Source organism: Carex rostrata, chromosome 4 (genome assembly GCF_964058835.1).
Source record: "Carex rostrata chromosome 4, lpCarRost1.2, whole genome shotgun sequence".
Classification (NCBI taxonomy): Eukaryota; Viridiplantae; Streptophyta; class Magnoliopsida; order Poales; family Cyperaceae; genus Carex; species Carex rostrata.
This window is the reverse complement of record NC_135921.1, coordinates 9,862,460-9,884,674: the sequence shown is the minus strand read 5'-3', so window position 1 is coordinate 9,884,674 and position 22,215 is coordinate 9,862,460. Positions and strand designations below refer to the sequence as shown.

General features: G+C 32.6%; 3 protein-coding genes across 3 annotated transcripts; 2 read left to right on the top strand and 1 right to left on the bottom strand.

The window, feature by feature from the left end:
* The first annotated feature begins 602 nt into the window (after nucleotides 1–602).
* On the top strand, nucleotides 603–5,524 carry LOC144553173 (triacylglycerol lipase OBL1-like). Its single transcript, XM_078301274.1, has 5 exons — nucleotides 603–996; nucleotides 3,463–3,656; nucleotides 3,781–3,814; nucleotides 4,405–5,015; nucleotides 5,111–5,524. The coding sequence occupies exons 1-5, from the start codon at nucleotides 678–680 to the stop codon at nucleotides 5,366–5,368; spliced, it is 1,416 nt and encodes a 471-aa protein (XP_078157400.1). The 5' UTR covers nucleotides 603–677; the 3' UTR covers nucleotides 5,369–5,524.
* Nucleotides 5,525–8,731: 3,207 nt separating this feature from the next.
* Nucleotides 8,732–12,839, top strand: LOC144553240 (triacylglycerol lipase OBL1-like). The gene is made up of 5 exons (XM_078301338.1): nucleotides 8,732–9,072; nucleotides 11,273–11,466; nucleotides 11,563–11,596; nucleotides 11,862–12,469; nucleotides 12,579–12,839. Exons 1-5 carry the CDS (start codon nucleotides 8,757–8,759, stop codon nucleotides 12,837–12,839), a joined length of 1,413 nt encoding a protein of 470 aa, XP_078157464.1. The 5' UTR covers nucleotides 8,732–8,756.
* A 252-nt stretch (nucleotides 12,840–13,091) lies between these two features.
* Nucleotides 13,092–18,988, bottom strand: THO5 (THO complex, subunit 5). The gene is made up of 8 exons (XM_078301264.1): nucleotides 18,685–18,988; nucleotides 18,091–18,381; nucleotides 17,301–17,637; nucleotides 16,418–16,752; nucleotides 15,245–15,492; nucleotides 14,259–14,844; nucleotides 13,591–13,704; nucleotides 13,092–13,502 (listed from the first exon to the last, which is right to left on the bottom strand). The coding sequence occupies exons 1-8, from the start codon at nucleotides 18,922–18,924 to the stop codon at nucleotides 13,287–13,289; spliced, it is 2,367 nt and encodes a 788-aa protein (XP_078157390.1). The 5' UTR covers nucleotides 18,925–18,988; the 3' UTR covers nucleotides 13,092–13,286.
* Between the last annotated feature and the right edge of the window lie 3,227 nt (nucleotides 18,989–22,215).

Genomic DNA, 22,215 nt, shown 5'->3' with positions numbered 1-22,215 from the left:
TAGGTATTAACTATTAACACATTACACAGTATAGTGCATCATTAGTTCAAATATCACAGTACGTATAGTGCTGCCCCTCCCTCCTAAATTTTAAGTTTTAGTAGAGATTTAGACGTTTCAATCGACTTTGCCTTTCTCTGCCCTCTCTCTCTGTATGTTTGATTAGTAATTCGGATAAAATTTAGAATTAAAAATTAAAATAAATTTCTTGAATTATGATTGGTAATTAGAATTATAGATTAGAGATTTATAAATTACAAGTCAGAGTATTGAAAAGTACAAGTTAAAGCATTGTTTTTTTTTTTATCGGGTATCTAATTAATTAACGGATTTAAACTTAATTAGCTATTTAAATTCGATTCGATATTTTTTGTCCTCCTCTAACGAAAATCCTAAGTCCGCTCATGCTTAGATTGCTAATTAGTAACTCAAGTAATAACAGTAACATATACAAGATATATAGCCCGGAAAAATGCATGAGGATGGCAAATAGCACGTGGGTACCAAATTGTAATAATGATAATTGTATATGTTTATCATTTTAAATGGTGGGTTGGTGGTACAGTCTGCCTTCTTCTACTATATAGATAAGCTATAACCGAGTTTACTTGCTCCCAAGCAAAGAAATACAAGGAATTAACACTACCTCCCTTTCTCTCTACTTATCTCTCTGAAAAATGGATTTTCATTGTCATGGAGGTACCTTCAACAATTTCCTGGTCTTGAAACCAAAGGAAGTATCATTGTTTGATCTAATCCATCTCTTGTGCACGGGCGATGTTTGCAACAATAAGGCAGTAGATTGCCCTGATGGAACGGAGAAGATCGAGAGCAAGTGGCGTAGATGGGCACTTGTCGTGTCGCTTTTAGTGCAAATGGTTCTTCTTGCCTTGGAGACACCAATGGCCATGTTCGGGGCAGCCCTTGAGAAATGGCTGAATTGCTTTTACATGAATGAAAGTAGCTTCAAGAAATTTTTCGCAAATTTTCTCAAAGGTATACTTAAGTTTAAACTACTTGCAATTGTACAAATCTAAAACACATCTTTCATCTCTAGTAACCTATCCCGGCCTTAGGTTAATTAAAAAAATTGTTCTGGATATATATTTTTTTTCTTTCAAGCATATACGCCGATTTTTTTATTTATATCCAAAAAAATAATTAAATTTCAAAAAATAACCAAAGTTGAAAAAAAATTTCCGGTAATTCAGTCCAAAATCGGAAAAAATTTCTCCGGTTTTAGAATTCCAAAACAGGCCCTAAAAAAATGAAAAGGAGAAACCGTAAATTTTTTTTCCGGTTTCAACTTTTTTTTCAGATTTTTTTTATTTAAATAGAAATATTTATAATTTATTTATTTTTTGTATTGAAATATTAGAAATATTTAATAAATTTCTTTAATAATAGATGGAATACTATATAATTTGAATTATTAGAAAGACTGCTACAAATAACCTGGATCAACATTTTTCATGCTGGATTTTTTGCGGCTGTAAGAAAAATTAATATATTTTTTTATGAGTTATTGGAAAAAAATAAAAATACTTGGTATCTGAGTTATTGATCCCGGTTTAAAAGTCACTTCCAGGTAATACAAAAAATATTGTGATCCTTCTAGTACATTTAATTTATAAAAAGTTGTATCTATTTTGAGAATTCTTTTTAATAACAATCATTAAATAACTTAACATTTTTGTTTTTTTTTTCAAAAATATATACAACTTTTTAGAAATTAAATGTACTAGAAAGATGACAATATTTTCTGTATTTACTTAGAAGTGACTTTTGAGCCGGGATCAATAACTGAGAATCCAAACATTTTTATTTTTTTCCAATAACACATAAATAAATATATTAATTTTTCTTATAGCCGCAAAAAATCCAGCATGAAAAATGTTGATCCGGGTTATTTGTAGTAGTCTTTATAATAAATCACATTATATAGTATTTCATCTATTTTTAAATAAATTTATTAAATATTTCTAATATTTCAATACAAAAAATAAATAAATTATAAATATTTCTATTTAAATAAAAAAGAAATCTGAAAAAAAAAAGTTGAAACCGGAAAAAAATTTTACGGTTTCTCCTTTTCATTTTTTTTTTTAGGCCTGTTTTGGAATTCTAAAACCGGAGAAATTTTTTCCAGTTTTGGACTGAATTACAGGAAAAAAAAATTTCGGTTTGAATAGATTTCGAAATCCTCTTCAGCTTTGGTTATTTTTTGAAATTTAATTATTTTTTTGGATATAAATAAAAAAATCGGCATATACGTAATACTTACAATATTTTTTGCGATTAAAATGAAGATCAAATAACATATATAACTTTAAATATCTAAATCATGAGATCCTTTTACCGGACTTTGAAGACTTTTCATATATACAGAGAGCATCAATTGCATGTTTTAATGTAAAGGTTGGTTCTAAGATTTTAAGTTGCTCTCTTAATTTTAGAAGGTTTCTTAAAAATAAATGCAGAAATAAAAGTTGAAGTGTTAATTATCTGATATGTTCATTCAACAAAAGACATTCAAAATGTCTATCTCACTAATTCATAAGAGGAATTCGAAATATTAATGTTTAAGTACTTCAAATTAATAAAAGTTTTAGAGTGAGTCTATGGTACTATGCATATTACGATTTGGCACCATGCTATGGCTCTATATTCAAATTTTCAAATCCTAACGGTCGATCCGAACCGTTCATCTTGTTCTCCATATTAATATGTATTTGGAGACCAAATTTTACATTTTTTTAAAAAAATTTACTATTTTTTTAGATATTTAGAAAATCACTTGATCTGAAAATTCTGGACCATCCAAAAACAGTGATTTTCAATCAATTTCAAAAAATAGTAAAAAAATTTCAAAAAATGTAAAATTTGGTCTCCAAACACATATTAATATGGAGAACAAGATGAACGGTTTGGATCGACCGTTAGAATTTGAAAACTCGAATATAAAGCCGTAGCACAGTGCCAAATCGTAATATGCATATTACCATAGACTCACTCAAAGTTTTATCTTGAAGTTGAATTTTGAATAAGGTTTCATTGTACAGTTGAGGAATATATGAGTATCCCAATGTATAAAATATACCAATTAATGATAATATTGATTCTCCTCTCTTTGTCTTGACCAATTAAGTTATGAATTGTTCAAAGTCAGTTGATACTTAGGCCAGCTGTCAAACATAATTTATTAGTTTTAATGTACCAAATCAACCACTCAAAGCATGCATTATCATGTAATTAATTTAACTTAACCATGTGCGCGCAGTACTGCCAAATAGAAAGCATTATACAATATATTAGTAATGGATCCACATGTATCTTGATAAGCTTCTGATTAATTATATGTTTATTGGATGCAACTTGTGTCTTTTCTGTTGGAAATAATCGATGTATAATATATGATGCTATATATACAACCCAAGTAATTAATTAATTGATACTTTGCAGGAAACAAATACTGCCCAGATAAGGACTCATCAGATTTTAGATCTATTATTGGTTTGTTGGATAGAAGAATTCATTTGGATACAGACATAAGGCCTGATAATAGCAAATACCATGCACACCTCTCCATTATGGCAGCAAAGGCAGCATATGAAAATGAGAATGCTATCAAGACCATAGTTACTAATGAGTGGAAGGTTCGCATTTTTACTGTATAACTAATTTGGATCATCCAATATCTTTTGCTATAACAAAATTAAAATAATTATTTAGAAAGGAATTCACTAATTTCTTTCTGCATATTCTCTCTTCATTTTGCAGATGGAATTCTTGAAGTTCTTTGATTGTTGGAATGGTGAGATTTTCTCCTGAGTCCTGACCTTAGTCAATATTATTATTTTTTTTGAGGAAAAATATGGGTCGTGCCCATATTTCATTGATAATTGCAGTTACAAAGTGATGTAGCTGCATAGCGAAAAGTAAACGCAATGTGCTCAAATTAACTTGAGCTAAAGTAAAGAAACGAAGGAAAGCAAGAAATGGAACTACCTAGCCAGAAGTACGAAAAGAAAGCCGAAGAAACTAAAAATGATAACAAAGAGAGAAAAGAAGAGGAAAAAATGGGGAGAAAAAAATATTCTTCCTCCGTTGTCCCATATATATACATGGTTGATTTACAGCGCGCCCTTGTATTGTTGTAGCATCTGTGCGACCTGTTGTACCAATTCTTCCTCGGTCCTTACTGAGTCTTTAAAAATTCTTGCGCATCGCTCTATCCAAATGATGAACATAGTTACCAACAATGTTCCCCTTGCCTATATTATTATAGAATAAGAACTATAAAATTCGGAATAAGCTAGGTTTTTAAGCTTTGAACTATTATTATACATTAAAAAATTATTTTTAATGGCCTTGCCAATTAATTTTCTAAATTTTTTTTTGTAGAATTTGAAGAGGAAACTTCTACTCAGGCTTTCATGTTCTGCGACAAGCCCGTAGATGCCAATTTGGTAGTGATATCTTTCTGCGGTACCAAACCATTCAACGCACTCATGTGGTCCACTGATATCGACTTCTCATGGTACGAGATTTCCGGCAAAGGAAAAATCCATGGCGGCTTCATGAAAGCCCTTGGGTTACAAAAGGAAAATGGGTGGCCAAAAGAGATAAAGCGCGACAACGAACATTTATTTGCTTACTATGCCATACGAGAGCAACTAAGAGAAGTGTTGAAGCAAAACGAAAATGCTAAGTTCTTGATAACGGGCCATAGCCTAGGGGGTGCATTGGCTATTCTATTTCCAAGTATTTTGGCATTGCATGGAGAGGAGGATTTGTTGAAGAGGCTAGAAGGGGTGTATACATTCGGACAGCCACGTGTTGGTGACGCTGAATTCGGGATGTTCGTGCGGGGGTTTTTGGATAAGCCACAGAAGAGATACTTTAGGTTTGTGTATGGCAATGATATGGTACCAAGAATTCCTTTTGATGATAAAATTCTCTTGTTCAAGCACATCGATGACTGCTTCTACTATAACAGCTTATATAGAGGAATGGTAATTTACATCTTTCTCTCTCCCTATCTGTTCCATATATATTATATATACCCAAAGAAAATTGACTATAATAATTAATGAGATCTTCCATGCAGGTACTGAGGGAGCAACCAAACAAGAACTATTTCTCGCCATTGGCTCTGATACCAAATCACTTGACAGCTACATTTGAGTTCATTCGTAGTTTTGTTATCGGTTACGTGAAAGGTGCCGATTATCATGAGGGGTGGCTGATGAGGTTTGCAAGGTTGTTCGCATTGCTCGTTCCGGGCTTGACGCCTCACTGCCCGCAAGACTATGTCAACTGCACTAGACTGGGAAATCCAGTAGCCCCTGCTGATAAAAGAGATTAAATAATGGCACTTCTTTTCAATTTATTCAGCCCGCAGTTTAAATTTTTGTTTTCTGTCTATGGTCTATGCTGCTTTTTATAAAAAAAAATTAAAAATTAAAAAAAAATAGCAGTATCTTTATTTCTAAAAAAAATAATAAGATGTATCTGGAAATAAGGCATGCATTACAAACAGGCATTCTGTTATATATTCTTGTTGTTTAATTAAGATTCACTATATGATAATATGGACACATCTATTTATCATATACATACTAAATCTGGGATATTATTAACATTTTTATTTTTATTTATGAAAAGAAAGATATAAAAGAAATTCATGAACATATCTTTTCTCACAAATTAACCTCTTATTCGATACTACCTAGAATTATGACATTAAACAATTATTCTTTCAAAAAAAAAAATGATATTAACTTCTTTTCTTATTTACTCAGTTTTGGGTGCAATATAATAACAAATAATATGCATTGTCTTACACCATTAATTATCGATATTATTAAATTATTTAATTAGTCAATGAACACAAATACACATGCGCTCATAATAAAAAATAATATACCCTGCTTGACTAATTCCGGCCATTTTTATTAATACCCTAAAAAAAACTTTTTACAAAACTGCCCCAACTTCAGTTTTTTTTTTTTTAAAAACTGCCTCAACCGCCAAGCCCACAGGCGGCCCATAATCCTAGCTGACCACCCGAGGCAGGGGCGGTCCACTAGGGACCGAACCGCCTGGGGGCCGGGCGGTCCTTTATTTTTATTTATTTTTTTAAGATCTTAATATTTTCATTTAAATAATTTTGTGAAGTTTTAGTTTTCTTGTTTATGGTGTATGCCAAAAAATAAGACATTTGATATATTTATGAAGTGATGTCATAACTTTTTATAACTTTGATTTTATTTGTCAGTTTGATATCACAAGTTTAAAGATAACACTAATTAAGGACTTGGCATTGATTCTTAATAATTTATTTTATTCAAATATACACAAGGAGATATAGTTATATTGCCTCAATAATGTCAACTTCTTTTTTTTTTAGAGAATAATTGAAGAGCAAGAGAGAGAATAATTGGATTATTTGATTATTGTTAACATATACTATTTGCTTGAATAAGCAAACACACACAATAAATAGTAAATGCATTTTAAAATAATTATATGGATAATTCTTGAATAATCTCTTAGGTTTTTTACTAAACAAATACCAATTGTTGCATGTCTACCCTTGATAGAAAACTTAAACTAAATTTTTGAGGCACTAAACGATGTTTTTTACAATGCTGGTGTTTCAAATGTCTAGAGGTTTATCCCAGGGCAAAATCCGGATCTGTCTCGTCCCCCCCCCCCCCCCTTCTTAAAAGTGTTCATACGAGCAAATTCGACTTTCCTAGCCAAAGTTATGGTTGTTTAATGTTTTTTCAAAAGCTGAACTTTGAAAATTCATAACTAATTATAGAAGAATCCAAATAAATTGAAATTTGTATTAATTTTGTGTATTTTTGAATGTTCTACATGCTGGTGTAATCACTTTTGCAGTTTGGTCCCTGTATCAATCCAAACTTGCTGATTTACCAGCAGAGATCAAATTTGTGTAATTAAGGACTTGGCTGCTGAGTTTGGACTTGGTACCATACTAGAGGTCAGTCTAGAGTGCTTTGTACATGGACAAAGATCTAATTTGAGGTTTAAACATATTTTAGTAGCTCTAAACTACTGTTTTAGTACCAGAAATAAAGAAAAGAATATCAAAGCTCCAAGATACCATTTAATCAAAAAATTTGAAATATCAACAAGCTGTCAGAGCTTAAAAAATTTTGAATCAAGGCCAAGTCCTTAATTAGTGTTATCTTTAGACTTGTGATATCTAACTGACAAATCAAAAAGTTATAAAGAGTTGCGACATTTCACTCATAAATATATCAAATGTCTTATTTTTTGGCATACACCCTAAACAAAAAAAACTAAAAATTCACAAAATTATTTAAATGAAAATATTACGATCTCTAAAAAAAAAATAGAGGACCCTCCCTGCCCTAGGCTGTCTGCTAGGATTGTGGGCCCCCCGTGGGCCTGGCGGTTGGGGCAGTTTTAGAAAAAACTGAAGTTGGGGACAGTTTTGTAAAATATTTTTTTAGGGTATTAATAAAAATGGCCAAACTAATTCTCGTTCATTGCCAAGCTAGACTCCAATAGATAAGTTTTATATAGTTGTTTTAGTATAAGAGGAGGTTCAATACCATGTGTCTTTCATACTTCATCATGCCTCATATTTAATATCTTCGTTTTTAAAATCTAAACTTTTAATCCGAATTGCTCAATATAATACCCATACTAAAATATGCTTGGAAAGAAAATTATATGATTTTTGGAAAAAAAAAATTTACTATTTTTTAAGATAGGTACAAAATTACTGTTTTTTTGGAACGTTTAAAAACAGTAATTTTGTACTATTTAAAAAAATTCCAAAAAAATTATAAATTTTGGTCTCCAAGCATTTTTTTTTTTTTTTTTAGTATAGATATCATGTTGAGCAGTTCGAATCGACACAGTTTGAACTTTGAAATAAAGATATAAAATGTGAGACATAATGAGGTATGAAAAGCATGAGGTGTATATTAGAACCCTCCTCTTAGTATAATTAACCTTTAATAAGGACAAACATTTATTCTGATGAAGCAATATGCGGAACACCAAAATCAACAACTCAAAATATATTAACTAATAAATCCATTATTAACTTAATTAAGAAATTAGGCTGAAAGATTTTTTTAAAGGTTAATTGACGATAATCAATGCCTGACAAGTTCATTAGATGAGTAAATTAAAGGTTAACAAACTATTACAAAAGAAAGAAGTAAAAGAAGAGAACTAATGTACCCGAAATAAATATGATCTGAGTAATGACATTACTCGATCTTATTAATTTTTTTCCTTCCATATATAAATTCCGACGTCCAGCCATCCAAAAGCATATATCACCTAAAATTGTCAAATCCAAACATAAACTCAACACTAATATTTACGTCTCTCAAAACTGGTCTCTTCATATATAAATGGGTGAAGGCCACAAGAAATCAAGATGACAATATCATTAATCAATAATTACCAATTTGTTCAAATTTTATGACCTTATAAAATTAAGTATTGAAGGTCAACAATCATCCCCTCAGATTTCATAACCTTATAAAATTTAGTATTGAAGGTCAACAATCATCCCCTCAAATAAACATTCAATCAAGAGCAGGTCAAATTATTCTTGATAATATTTAATTACATGTTCTTAAGTAATGAGTTGTCTAATCCTGATATATATATAGGCTCTTCCTTAATCCCAATGGAACAACAACAAAACTAAATAGCAATTCTCATCTAAAACCAAAACCATGGATAGTTTTCATAATGGCTACTTCACAGATTACTTGATCTTAAAACCAGATAAAGTCACTCTGCTTGGTCTCATTGATCTCTTATACACTGGTGATATCGACAAAAATAGTGCAGTGCACTGTCCTGAGAAAACTCATAATATAAACCAGCTGAGGCGTCGATGGATTCTTTTTGTTTCCCTTTTTCTGCAAATGATTCTTCTCAAATTGAGGAAGCCGATGGCTACGTTCGGGTGGGCGGTTGAGAAATGGATGAACCTCTATTATGCCAATGGAGATAGTATTTTTGTGCTCATTAGAAACTTTCTCAGTGGTAAGATAATTAAAGTCTTCTTGTTTATATCTGACTTTTCCTTTGGATAAATATGATAGAGAATTGCTTATATTTAACAATGATAGAATATAACTACAAAAAAATTGCATAGAGCATGACTAATACTAACATTATAGTACCAAATGTTCATAATATATTTCCAAATAAGCATAATATATAATGACGTTATAATGAGTACTAGAAAATCTATTGTTACCTACCATCAAAATCTTGCAAAAGGAACAAATTTGTAGTCTGGAAGTATTTTGTTATCTCATCATATTAGTCTAAAATCATAGCAAATGAACTGTAGACATCATTTCTTAACTTGTTATAGATGCCTTTAGAATACATATGGATTGAGTATTAATTAGTTTCTATGTATTATTCCACTATATATCATGTAATTCTCCTCATCGGTAGATCACATTAGAAAACATTGTAATTTTTTTCTGATCTGAAATTTTTGTAACATCATGATCGGGCTACACAGAGCCATATTTTGATAATTTTACTTATTTTAAATTGTTGTCAATGATGCTTCTAAGGTGTTTTATTCTTTCTTTATTTTTTGTGTTGACATTCTTCAAAACGATGCTTCTAAGCTTCTTTTTCTTTGTTTTCTATTAAGTATGACATGTAGGTTTTTTACAACTTAAGCATACAAGCTTTTGACATATTCCTAGTTTTTTGTATAAAATTTTCTTTTAATCAGTCCAATCAACTGTTGATCTTATTTATAATCGTGTTTGATATTGGTTCTCGGAAAATATTACATATATATCTCATATTAAAATTGCTTAGTAATTTCTTGAGAAGCAGTCACGTTTTTTATTGATTTGATAAATCATTACAACTAACAGGCTACCAAAGTATTAATTAATGGATCCTGATAATTGTCTCCCCACTCTCATCCTCCATTATCCTTTCAATTTTATTTGTTCAATCTCGTCCACATTTCTCACGATCTATAAGGAATTTTGCAAATCTAAAACCACGAACGTCTCTTACGCAATTTTATCTTTCAAATGAGATCCATAGTGACATACTTTCAAACTTGTTGTCACGTAAGTATTTATACCTAGTATTTTCCACATATGGCACTGCTGACATTTAAAAGTATTAATATCAAGTATTACAAGTATTTATATCTATGCACTGAAGTATTTATACCTATGTGGTCAACTATTTTTGTTAGAGAAAGGTTGACGCAAGGACGATTGGGAAAGGTTGATGCAGAGATGCGAAGTCCACGATTGGGGATAAATACTTACAAGTATAGGTATAAATACTTGCACGATGAGGTATAAATACTTCTGTGACGATGAGCCCGAAAGTATGTCATCATGAATCTCATTTGAAAGATAAAATTGCGTAGAATACGTTTGTGGTTTTAGATTCGCAAAATTCATCATAGATCGTGAGAAATGTTGACAACATTGAAAAAAAAAACTCCACCTCTAAAAACGTGTATGATTTTTCTCCTCATGTAGTTTGAGTGGTCCCCCCCATATAATCATATCAAGTTAGACATACAAGTATTAGCATCTTAGTTTGCAAGTATTAATTTATTATCTTCCAAGTATTTATACCTATGAATATAATTAAACTTGGGAGACCACATTGTTTTGAATAAATTTAATTAAACTTTAGTAAGTTAGTTTATGGTAGTTAAAATCTATTTAAGAGATGGGGAGTGATGGGAGGATGGGAGTGGAGGATTTCATATAATTATTCTTAATTAATTTCTCTACCGGTCGAATTATTCAACAAATATAATTTTGTGTTGAGTGCAAATTGCAATTATTTTATTAAACGTGCCAAAGGAGCATGGATATATACTTATATACTTTAATCAACGGCTTTTCAACTGCATTATGTGTATTAGTCCCTTAATTTTCTCGACATAATTTATAATTTTTTCTTTAACTTTCTACTTTAAGAATAGTTAATTTAGAAATTTATAATAGTTAATTTGACATTTGCTTTGCAAATTTCATAATATGATGATAATTAATGCTATCTTATGTGCAGGAGGCAATGAATATGCACTAATATATAAATCAACAAAAAAAAATTCAAATTGCATGTTACTTTTCTAGTTAACCTTTAGAATTAACATGATTACTTTTCGAGTTTTTTATAACATAGCAGAAAATAATAATGCAGTGTTTAATGAAAGAAAATTGAATTGTTTCAGGAAATTTAAATGTTCCAGATGAGAATTCAGCCAATTACAAATCCATGATTGGGCTCCTAGATACACGAATTGATTTGGATAAAAACGTAAAACCTGGTGACCACAAATACCATGCTGCACTCTCTATAATGGCTGCAAAATATGCGTATGAAAATGAGGAATCTATCAAGTACACAGTCAGAAATCATTGGAAGGTTTGTTTTTTTACCGAAGAAATTTTGCGATGATATATTACCCAGTTTTTCAAAAACAGTACTGAGAAACTCACTGTTTTTGTTCTTTTATTCTAGATGGAATTCCTGGAGTACTACAATTGTTGGAATGGTACTCTTTTCTCAAAAGTACTAGTTATGATTTCATACAAAAATAATGTAGATAAAGCGTCCAAATATACTTTTATAAGTTTTGACAAAGAACACAATAGAATACAAAAAAAAAACTTCCCTGAAATGGTACACCAGTATGGTGAATCAAACATGTAACTAGTCTAGAAAGTAGATTATGTAACATAATTACATGGCAGGGAAGGTGTAATTATATGTGATTTTGCTACAGCTTTGATAATATATGTTATGTACTTTGGATTTAGAATTTGAAGGGGACTTTACTACTCAAGCGTTCCTATTCTGCGATAAACCAGTAGATGCTGAGCTTGTGGTGGTTGCTTTCTGTGGTACAAAGCCCTTCAACGCACTCCAATGGTGCACCGACTTCGACTTCTCATGGTACGAGATACCGGGTATAGGCAAAATCCACGGCGGCTTCCTGAAGGCCCTAGGGATGCAAATGAACATGGGGTGGCCCACAAACATTCAACAACAAGAAGGAAAACCCATTGCTTACTATGTAATACGAGATAAGCTGAGGCAAGTGTTAGAGAAAAACAAAAATGCCAAGTTTTTGGTGACTGGCCATAGTTTAGGGGGTGCATTGGCAATCTTATTTCCAAGTATTTTAGCTGTGAATGAAGAGGTGGACTTGTTGAAAAGACTAGAAGGTGTGTATACTTTTGGGCAGCCGCGTGTTGGGGATAACGAATTTGGGGCATTTGTGAAGCATGCTTTGCACACTGAAAGGACATACTTTCGGTATGTTTATAGCAATGATATAGTTCCAAGAGTGCCTTATGATAACAATGCTCTCCTGTTCAAGCACTTTGGTGATTGTCTCTACTACAATGTGTTCTATGAAGGAAAGGTTACCATCTCTCTCTCTCTCTCTCTCTCTCTCTCTCTCTCGTCCTATCTAAATTTTCAAGAGTTTAATTTTAAGATTGACACTCCATTAATTTGTACTTTATGAACAGGTACTCAGCGAGGAACCAAATAAGAACTACTTTTCTCCCTGGACCCTGGTAGCAAAGTACTTCACAGCAATGTTGGAGTTCATTCGAAGCTTTGTTATCGGATACATCAACGGTCCTGATTACCGAGAGGGATGGTTGCTAAGATTGGCGAGGATATTTGCACTAGTTCTCCCCGGCTTGACCCCTCACGGTCCTCAGGATTACAACAATGCCACCAGACTTGGAAATTTCAATGAACCAGCTGGTAAAAAAGTTAGATAGATGCAAGTTTTAGGGGTACAGGTTTAAATTTGCATATTGCACCATTGTTGTCAATTGTGTTAGTGTGCTTGCCGTCTTTCAATAAATGTCATTCAGGTGGGTGTCAATAATTTCAGAACAATTGGGCTTGGATTATATTATTATTATTATTTAAAAAATAAAGGATCCCTTAAGTCATACCATTCATTTCTTTTTAGTTACTTCTTACAAGAAATGAAATGAACATACCTCTCTATGCAGAGACCAAAGGACGAAGGCCGTCTCCATCATTGCTACGCTTGCGATCCGAATCAACAATATGATTTAGACATTAATCCTACTACCATATAACGAACAAAATTGATAACAAAGTAATCCCCTTAACCCATACACACCCACCTCAATATCAAAATTACAAGAGCATATAAAAAGAATACAAATAAAACATCCTAAATGAACCATTGTATATCAAGTGCTTTTCCAATAGATAGCCATCCTCCGGTCCCTTCCTCTGACAGATCTAGTGGGCTCACCGATTCGCAAGTCAACTATTGAAGCTATTTTTTTTCTCTCATCTGACCCACCAAAATTCAAATCGAATAGCATGGCAAGACACCTTATTTGATTCGCCAATACATAATTCTCACAGGACCCTGGTATAATCCCTAGTATGTGCAGATTGACCTGAATTGGAATCAAAATGGACATTATGGTATGCTGTGTGAAATTACTACGATATGGAAAAGTACGTTGCAAAAATGAATAAGCAAACCTCTGCTTCCATAGCACGAAGTTCGTTTTGCCATCTCGAATCATGAAAAGCTTCTGGAAAAATACTTAGGTTGAAAAGTGGTGGCCTAAGGGGATACTCCATGCATATCTTGACCTGCCAAAAATAAGACCAGATGTTTAGCATCCAAATTTCTCCAGGAATACAGAAAACATAACAAATAGTAAGTCACCAGATAATCCATACTTTTAAGAGCTCAAATTATGGTCCCTGTAAATGGGTGCATTTAGGTGCAAAAACAGTTAGTTCAAAACTTTCATAATGGAAGTTAGAACTGGGTGAAATGTTAACAAAAATTTAGGTAAAGATAGGATACCTTAACAAAGGAACAATTTGACAATCTCAGATAACACTCATATTTCAGTCAAAAAACTTCCATGTAAAGTTCAGAGATATACCGTTAGACATATAGATCGGCTAATGATAAACCTAATCCAGGTTGTTAGAGAATAATTTTTCAATGAATGGCACAACAGGCACCAGCTGTCATTATTTTTCATATGCATACTTAATATCCAGATAATATAGCCCCATTAAAAAAGTTGGTTTCAAATTAAATTTCATTATCATGAATATCAAGATTGTCAAAGCATATTCCATTCTAAATAAATCATAAATCAAACAGAAAATATATATATATGAGATAATACCTTAGCTTCCAACTTCACAATTTCATCCTTGCCGCACCTTTTACGCAAAACCAACTTAAACTCTCTCAAAGCATGATTTTGCCATGGTTTCTCTAAATTTATATTGACATCTTCAGATTCTATCTCAAAACCTGCTAACTCCTCAGCTTCACTCTCACTATCAACCATCATCTCATCGTCAACATTTCTCGCCAAATTTACCAAACTATCCTTCTTAGATCGCGGAGCACTCTTGGAAAGAAGAGACAAGCTTCTTGCGAAATCAATTCGGTCAGTTTCTGGCCCGTCAGGTGGTGGGGTCGGGGTCTTTTCTTTGTTGTATTGGTTTGCGGCACCTGCTACGTGCGCGACTACAGGGAGTTCGCCATCCTCTCTGTTGTTCTCTACATCCTCCCAATGTGTGACTGATCTTCGGTCAAGATCACCTGAAATTTCTCCCATAGTAGGTGCAGCCAAAAAAGATGACTCAGTAGTGCCCATTAGAGTCCAGCTGTCAATTTTGCATGACGGAGTGTACCCAGCCCAGGGAGCCTTGTCATAGTTTAAGGGAGGCCACTCGAATTTTGATAAAGAACTCAACTGCTTCCTGTAAATTTCATTAAAAGACTTGACATTTTTACAAGAAACACCCTGCAATTCTTCATTATATTAAATAAATTTATGTCATACAAAATCACAGTGCAGCTTCTGAAATCAGCTTTTAATAATACAGCCAAACTGATATACACATATGGAAATATACTAATCTTTTCATGCAGTGCATATCCATTATAGATTAGACTTTCCATCATAGCATGGTGTTTTTTCCAAAGGCCTTCATAAATTTCAAAACCAACCTTATATTTAAATCCCATCATACACTAATTGACAACATGACAAGATATGCAATTGTACTTAACAAAGCAAAATCTGATAAAGAAGCATTTCATTAACTAAAACACAGAGCGAACATTTCAAAATTAAAAGTTTTACAACAAGTGACTCACAAAAGAGCCATTTGAGCCTGTTTTCTGGAGCGGATCTTTTGCAAAATGGTTTGGACCCGATTCTGGCAACGATACATAGTGACACCTGCTGACAAATCACCATTCTTCATTATTTCATGAGAAGTGACCTCCCTAGACGGAGGTAGCTCTGGCAGGAAATCAATACCAGACAGATGCTGGGCCCACTTGTAAGGGCGTGAACCCATGTCCCCAAATGTCAAAGAGTCACTCGCACAAAGCTTAGCAGTCTGAGTCAAGAATGAAATGATACACATCACAAATTTTTAACAGATAATTGGTCATTTTTCGATATGAATTTATTATGGTAGGATTGCATTTCGGCAGTGCCAACCTAAAAATGAGCATTTACTAGTACTAAAGCTCAGTTCACTTATACCGAATGTAACTAAACTTAATTTGTCTGATTTATGTTGATCCAAATATCAGCCTAAATAAGGCTCGCACAAAGCTTAGCAGTCTGAGTCAAGAATGAAATGATACTCATCACAAATTTTTAACAGATAATTGGTCATTTTTCAATATGAATTTATTATGGTAGGATTGCATTTCGCAGTGCCAACCTAAAAATGACCATTTACTAGTACTAAAGTTCAGTTCACTTATACCAAATGTAACTAAACTTAATTTGTCTGATTTATGTTGATCTGAATATCAGCCTAAATCAGGGGTGCATAAACTAATTGCCAGTATGTTAATCAAATGTAATCACATACAAAGAAAAATAGTGAGGTCATGGTACTATGCATAACACAGATTGGTCCATACTATGGATCAATATCTTTGTTTTCAAAATTTAAATAGTCGATCTGAACCGTTCAATATGATCGCCATATGAAAATGTACTAGTAGACAGATATTTTACATTTTTTTTTACTTTTTTTAACTATTTTTTTAGATAGGTAGAAAATCAGTACTTTTGAATGGTCTAGAATTTCTAGATCAAGTGATTTTCTACCTATTTAAAAATATAGTAAAAAAAATGTAAAATTTGATCTACAAGTACATTTTCTTTTGGAGACCATGTTCAATGGTTCAGATTGACTGTTTGGACTTTGAAAACGGATATATTGATCAATCATACAGACCAATCCATGCTATGCATAGTACCATAGCTTCACTCAAAATTAATATACATATTAAAGAGTTAAAAACCTGATGAGGAAGATCTGAGCCAGTATCATCAGGAAACAGATTACACAAAATATCTCTATCTGAAGAGTCACCATCTTCGACTCCAACACAAACTACATTTAGTTTGACCAAGTATTCAAACCGAAGCACGAGCAGTTTAACAGGTTTTTTCTCTTCATTTTCATCAAAAACACTGAGCATGATTTTTAATGGGTGGAGACGATTAATCCCTTCTTTGTCAGAAGTACCCTCCTTTGAAAATTCCTTTTTAGGCCTTGCTCGTCTTCTCTGCGTATCTTCATCTTCCTCCATCACATCTTCCTCCAATTTGTTATCCTCTGCATTTGCTATTTGACCTAAAATTACCCATTCTTTATCATAAACCCAGAAGAAACAAAAAAGGGGGAATTTCATGCATACCCCTTAAAAAATATATAGCATGTTTCAGTAAAATGTCATCTTGTAATTGGTCGGTTTCCGAGGGCAAATGTGTCATTTCCCTAATGCTGCCGCATACACAGGTATATACCTAAATGTCAGTGTACGAGTCAGAAGTAGAGAAATGACACATTTGCCCTCGAAAGCTGACCAATTAGAAGACTGACATTTTTCTTTAACATGCTACATATTTTTTTATTATTTAATAAAGGGAAAAATGGGTATTTATATTTTATAAATTTAAAATGAGTTTTAATTAGAAAAGAAAATAAAATGGGTAAATTTGCGAGTTTTTTAAATTTAGAAGGGTAAATTTGATATTATGAATTTTAGAGGGGAAAATATGTAATTTCAATGTTTTTGAGGGGTGTACATGAAATTTCCCCAAACAAAACAAAAAACTATATAAAGAGTATGATGTGCAAAATGCATGAAAAGCTAGTAAAAAAAACAGAAGCAATGATACCATGTTCTCTATTAGCTTGCTCATGCATGAAAGCTTGTGCATCTTTCACGCTTCCTACAATCTCCACTTCGATCCTCTCATCAAATGCTTCTTTCTGAGCCATTAATTGAGAGTATGCTATGTAAAGAGGCGACGGTAAAAGCTCAGCCATTTGGTTTTGCTTCGCTCTCTTGGAGTGTAAAATGCCGAACTGTTGTTGCACAGGTAACGACGCTTTCTTGAGAGATTTCAGTTGTGAAGGAAGGCTTGAAAGAAACCTCTTCCTTTCTGATATCTTCTCTAATAGAACTTTCTTTTGATGCTCCAGCCTCTCATGCGTTTTGCACAGTTCCTTCCTCTAAAAACCAAATACATTTAGATCAGATTGAACTAGGTTCTTTGTTCGTCTGTGCAAACTAGGAAGAATGATTTTATTGTAAAATAACACCTACCAATTCTCATATTTATATCTATGGTCTATGCACATTACTTCTGGGAAGCAGTTGCAATTAACACCTGAACTAGACTAAGGTAAACTTTGTAAAACTTTACTTGATACCACTGTATTTTGCTTTTGCCTTTTAACTCAAACAAACTGTTTCATAGTTAACTCACTCTAGTCATGGGTCAATTTTTCTGACACTACATCTCTCCGGCCACAGCAACATAACAATAGCGCTTTATTTGCAAACACCTCAAAATTTGCTGTTACTTGTCAGTATGAGAGATGTTATTTTTTATTTACAATTACAGTAGAACATACTTAGTGACAAAGAAACCCTAACACTGACTAATAATAATTAAGACAAACCTGGTAGAGCTCGAAATTGAGCCGCTTGAGCATGACATCATGTGCAGGGTCAGTTGCTAGAGCCTTCCCTTTGATGCCTTCCGGCGCCTTCACAAAAAATTCCTCCTCCGGCACAAGCTCAATATCCGGGTATTTGGAAGTAAAGTCACGACAAGCCTTGATGGCATTGGAGTAATGGTTTTTCTCATACAATAGATTGTGCAATTGTAGAGTGGTAAAATCCACTGGTGCCTTGGCACGCTCTGTTTCGGCCTTCACTTGATCCTCTTCCATCAATATAGCCCGGTTCACCTTGAAATGCACATAGTGAGATAAATATTTAAAAAAAAGGAGAATTTCTTGTATAGCCCTCAAAAACCACGGAATTACGCCTTCTAAATTCAATAATATCATATTTACCCTTCTAAATTTCAAAAACTCCAAATTTACCCAATGTATTGACTTTTCTATGAAAGCTCATTTTAAATTTATGAATTTTAGAGGGGGGAATACGTAATTTCGAGGGTTTTGAGGGTATACATGAAATTCCGCAGTAATAAAGGAGGTATGCATATGAAGAGAGGAAAGATTTAGGGTTTAGGATTTGGAGCTGACCTGGCGGAGGGAGATGAAGAGCAGAGACATTTGGGTACTGAGTTCGCGGAGCTCCGATTTTGGGCGACCTTCTTTCTTTGCGGAGAGCAAGCGTGCGGCGATCTCTTCCATCGCTGTTCGAGTCTCTTCCAGAAGAGAGTACGGGTTACCGGGTTTCGAAGTTTCTGTCGGTGGGGGCTGAACGGGAACCCTCTTTTCGGGTTCGGATTTGGTTTCCGGTGGCGTCGCTTCCACCTCCATGGCCTCGGTCGATGTGTCGCCCAGCGGTTTTGGTTTTGCTCCGCTTTGCTGCTGCGAAGTCAGCTTGCAGTGAATGGGCAACTCTTCCGAGTTCCGACTGTTCGTTCAAGGGAGTGTGTAACGGGCCGGTTGAATCGAAGCAAGCTGCATTGGTATGGTCAAATGAAAGCCCAAATTAAAGTGTGGGTTTTTTTTGGAAATGGGCCTGTGGGCTATAAAAGTGTGGATTTAGTTCATCTCAAATGCCTTGTAAATATTTCACAATTTGCCCAATTAACAAATGAAGAAGTGTACATTTTATGTTTTATTGAGCTTATTCACTACCAAATTCAATCTCGATGAGCAATATTGAGTTTATTCATCCCAAAACTTAATATCTATGACCATATTTTTGAAGTATGGGGACTTACTCTCACAACATGCAACTCAAAATAAATGGGACTGATTTTATCTATGTATTTTTTAGTTCTTTATTTACAAGCCTTGTAAATACTTCAAATGCTAAATGGAACTAAACTATAAACTATGCTCATAGATTAAGTTTTGTGATGAATAAACTCAATATTACTCATCGAGATTGAATTTAGTAATATTTTAAGGTTCAATGTTTAATGCTACAATTTACTTGAGAACATGACGTAAATTTAACTATGGTCCGATATACTTATAGATTTTTTTTTAAATAGCATTAAATTTAAATATTTCAACGAAACAAGTATACTAGATTTGATTTTTATGAAAAACAGCTCCACCGATTCTGTGGAGGCAGTTTACTCTTATGAATCGGTGGAGGCAGTTTTCTGTACAAGCAGTAAGCATGATAGAATAAATGCATTTCTGCATGTTTTTCATAAAAATCAAATCTAACAGCTTGTTTCATTGAAATATTTAAATTTGATTATATTTAAAAAAAATGCTTGGACATGCGCTTTATAAGTGTTCTGAATTTATGAGTCATTTCGAATGTTGTAGGCCGAAAAAAAAAACTATTTGTGTAATTGTATTAAAATATTGATTAAATGAATTTAGACAATTTTAGCAAAATAATATATAATGTTTTAATGTTTGACACATGTTTTGTCAAATTTTAGTGTGCAAGTCCTAAGTGAATTTTAAATCAGCGCAAAAGCAAACCCTAAAATGTCTAAAGACAAATTTAAATCGCAACCTCCTGCTAACTTTTGATTACGCTTCAGTGAATTGAATTTAAGACGCGCAAAATGTTGGATCCAGAAAGCAACTTAAAAGTTGAAAGAGAGTTACATAGCTAACTTATCACTTGTTAATGATTTTCGAGATGTTAGCATTTTTTCAGTTTATTTTAATCAAATGTACTTTAACTACCAATTATAAAAAAAAAAATCTATATAATGTATTTTAAGAGTATGGCTAAATTGCTACCGGTAGCACTTCGATCTAAGTGCTTACGGGGTCATATCTTAGTATTTTATGTTTAAATAACAAATCCAAACCGTTAGATGTTCAATCTATATTAAAATGTGCTTGGAGACCAAATTTTACATTTTTTTTTTGAATTTTTTTACTATTTATTAAGATAGTTTGAAAATCAGTGTTTTTATTAAAATTCTGCACCATTAAAAAACAGCGATTTCAAACCATCTTAATAAATAGTAAAAAAATTTCCAAAAATGTAAAATTTGGTCTCCAAGCACATTTTAATATAGATTGAATATTTAACGGTTTGAATTTGTTGTTTGAACATCAAATATGAAGTTATGACCCCGTAAGCACTTAGGTTGAAGTGCTACCGGTAGCAATTTATCCATACTCATATTTTAATCTAAATTTACTCCTATAAAAAAAGTAAATTGAGTAGAAATATGCAAACTAAGCAAGCAAGAGTGTGGCAACAGATATAACGATCAGAGTCGGAGCTAGTAAGACGAAACATTTTGTACTTATACACGGTTTTCTATATGATTTTAGAGTTAGATGTTACGTGTATTATAAAATTGATCTCGTTCGCAGAATGAAAATTTTATATGATTAATCATCATTCGTGCATGATCTCCATAATCGGAAAGTCTAGATCCAGCCTTGATGGTGATGAAGTCTTAAGAACATTTTTGTTGAAATATGATTAAGAGAAAATTAATTATTAGAGTTTTGTCAGACCTTTGACGAATTTTAGTTAAATAACCTCAATTTCCTCTTTGCTACAAGGGGGGCCACCTAACCCTTTTCTGAAGGAGGGGTTTACATAGGCATAATTGTTCTTAAAATGATTAGTTTAAATCATAAAAAATAGTTGTTTGAAATATCTGGATTGGATCATTTAAGACTTTTCTGTATCCATCTTTGGATTGATGTCAGATTTCTACCCAAATAATACAATTCTGATTGATTCCTAGATTTGGCAGTACATGTGATTTGCATAGGACTATATATTTTAACAAATTGATATATCATTTTCCGAGTAAAGTTGGTGGCCATTCCTCCTGATTTTTTATTAATACCCTAAAAATAAAAGAAAATATCAAATTTATCCTTGGAAGAAAAAAATAAAATGCCCTAACCATCCAAACGTGGAGCGGTCAACTTTTTCTACCAAACTGCCCCGTATTGGGGCGATCAACTTTTTTTTTTTTTTTTTAGAGATCTTAATATTTTCATCTAAATAATTTTGTGGAGTTTTAGTTTTCTTATTTATGATTTATGCCAAAAAATAAGACAACCCAATTATCTTTTGACATACACCATAAACAAGAAAACAAAAAAAAAATTAAAAGGGCAGATTTAATATTTTCTTTATTTCTTAGGGTATTAATAAAACAAATCGGAAATATATAGCTCATGTATTTCAACTGTTATAATTACATATGTCACGATGAAAAAGGATAATTTATTTCTTATATTCGTTTTGTATATTGTCAATGTTTGAATTTCTTCATTCGGTCTTAATTTTACCAAATAAAATATATATCCGAGTTTGTATCATGTTAGTTGCTTTATTTTTTAATCCAACTTTCAACTGTTTATAACTATCAAGTCATTGAGAAAACGGGGTGGAATCTCACCAAAATTATTCAAGCTGTTGTGTAAAGCTGCATTAGTTTTATAATCAACACACTATATATTGCAGTGTGCAGTAAATGATTATTATTAAGACTGTCATTATGATGATGATTATTATTACTATTACAATTACAATTATTACTATATTAGTTTTATAATCAACACATTATATAGATCTCATCACTATTTAGTAAACTAATAATTACTTATGAATAAGGCTACGGTAATTTGCAACGGGTAGATCGATCAATTTGT

Coding starts and splice junctions, on each gene's coding strand:
- LOC144553173 (XM_078301274.1), top strand. CDS start 678: ATGGATTTTCATTGTCATGGAGGTACCTTCAACAATTTCCTGGTCTTG. Junction 3,815..4,404: donor GTTCTTTGATTGTTGGAATG/GTGAGATTTTCT, acceptor TTTTTTTTGTAG/AATTTGAAGAGGAAACTTCT. Junction 5,016..5,110: donor ACAGCTTATATAGAGGAATG/GTAATTTACATC, acceptor TCTTCCATGCAG/GTACTGAGGGAGCAACCAAA.
- THO5 (XM_078301264.1), bottom strand. CDS start 18,924: ATGGAGGTGGAAGCGACGCCACCGGAAACCAAATCCGAACCCGAAAAG. Junction 15,493..16,417: donor GCTCAGATCTTCCTCATCAG/GTTTTTAACTCT, acceptor TTCTTGACTCAG/ACTGCTAAGCTTTGTGCGAG. Junction 13,503..13,590: donor TTCGTGCTATGGAAGCAGAG/GTTTGCTTATTC, acceptor ATTCCAATTCAG/GTCAATCTGCACATACTAGG.
- LOC144553240 (XM_078301338.1), top strand. CDS start 8,757: ATGGATAGTTTTCATAATGGCTACTTCACAGATTACTTGATCTTAAAA. Junction 11,597..11,861: donor GTACTACAATTGTTGGAATG/GTACTCTTTTCT, acceptor CTTTGGATTTAG/AATTTGAAGGGGACTTTACT. Junction 12,470..12,578: donor ATGTGTTCTATGAAGGAAAG/GTTACCATCTCT, acceptor CTTTATGAACAG/GTACTCAGCGAGGAACCAAA.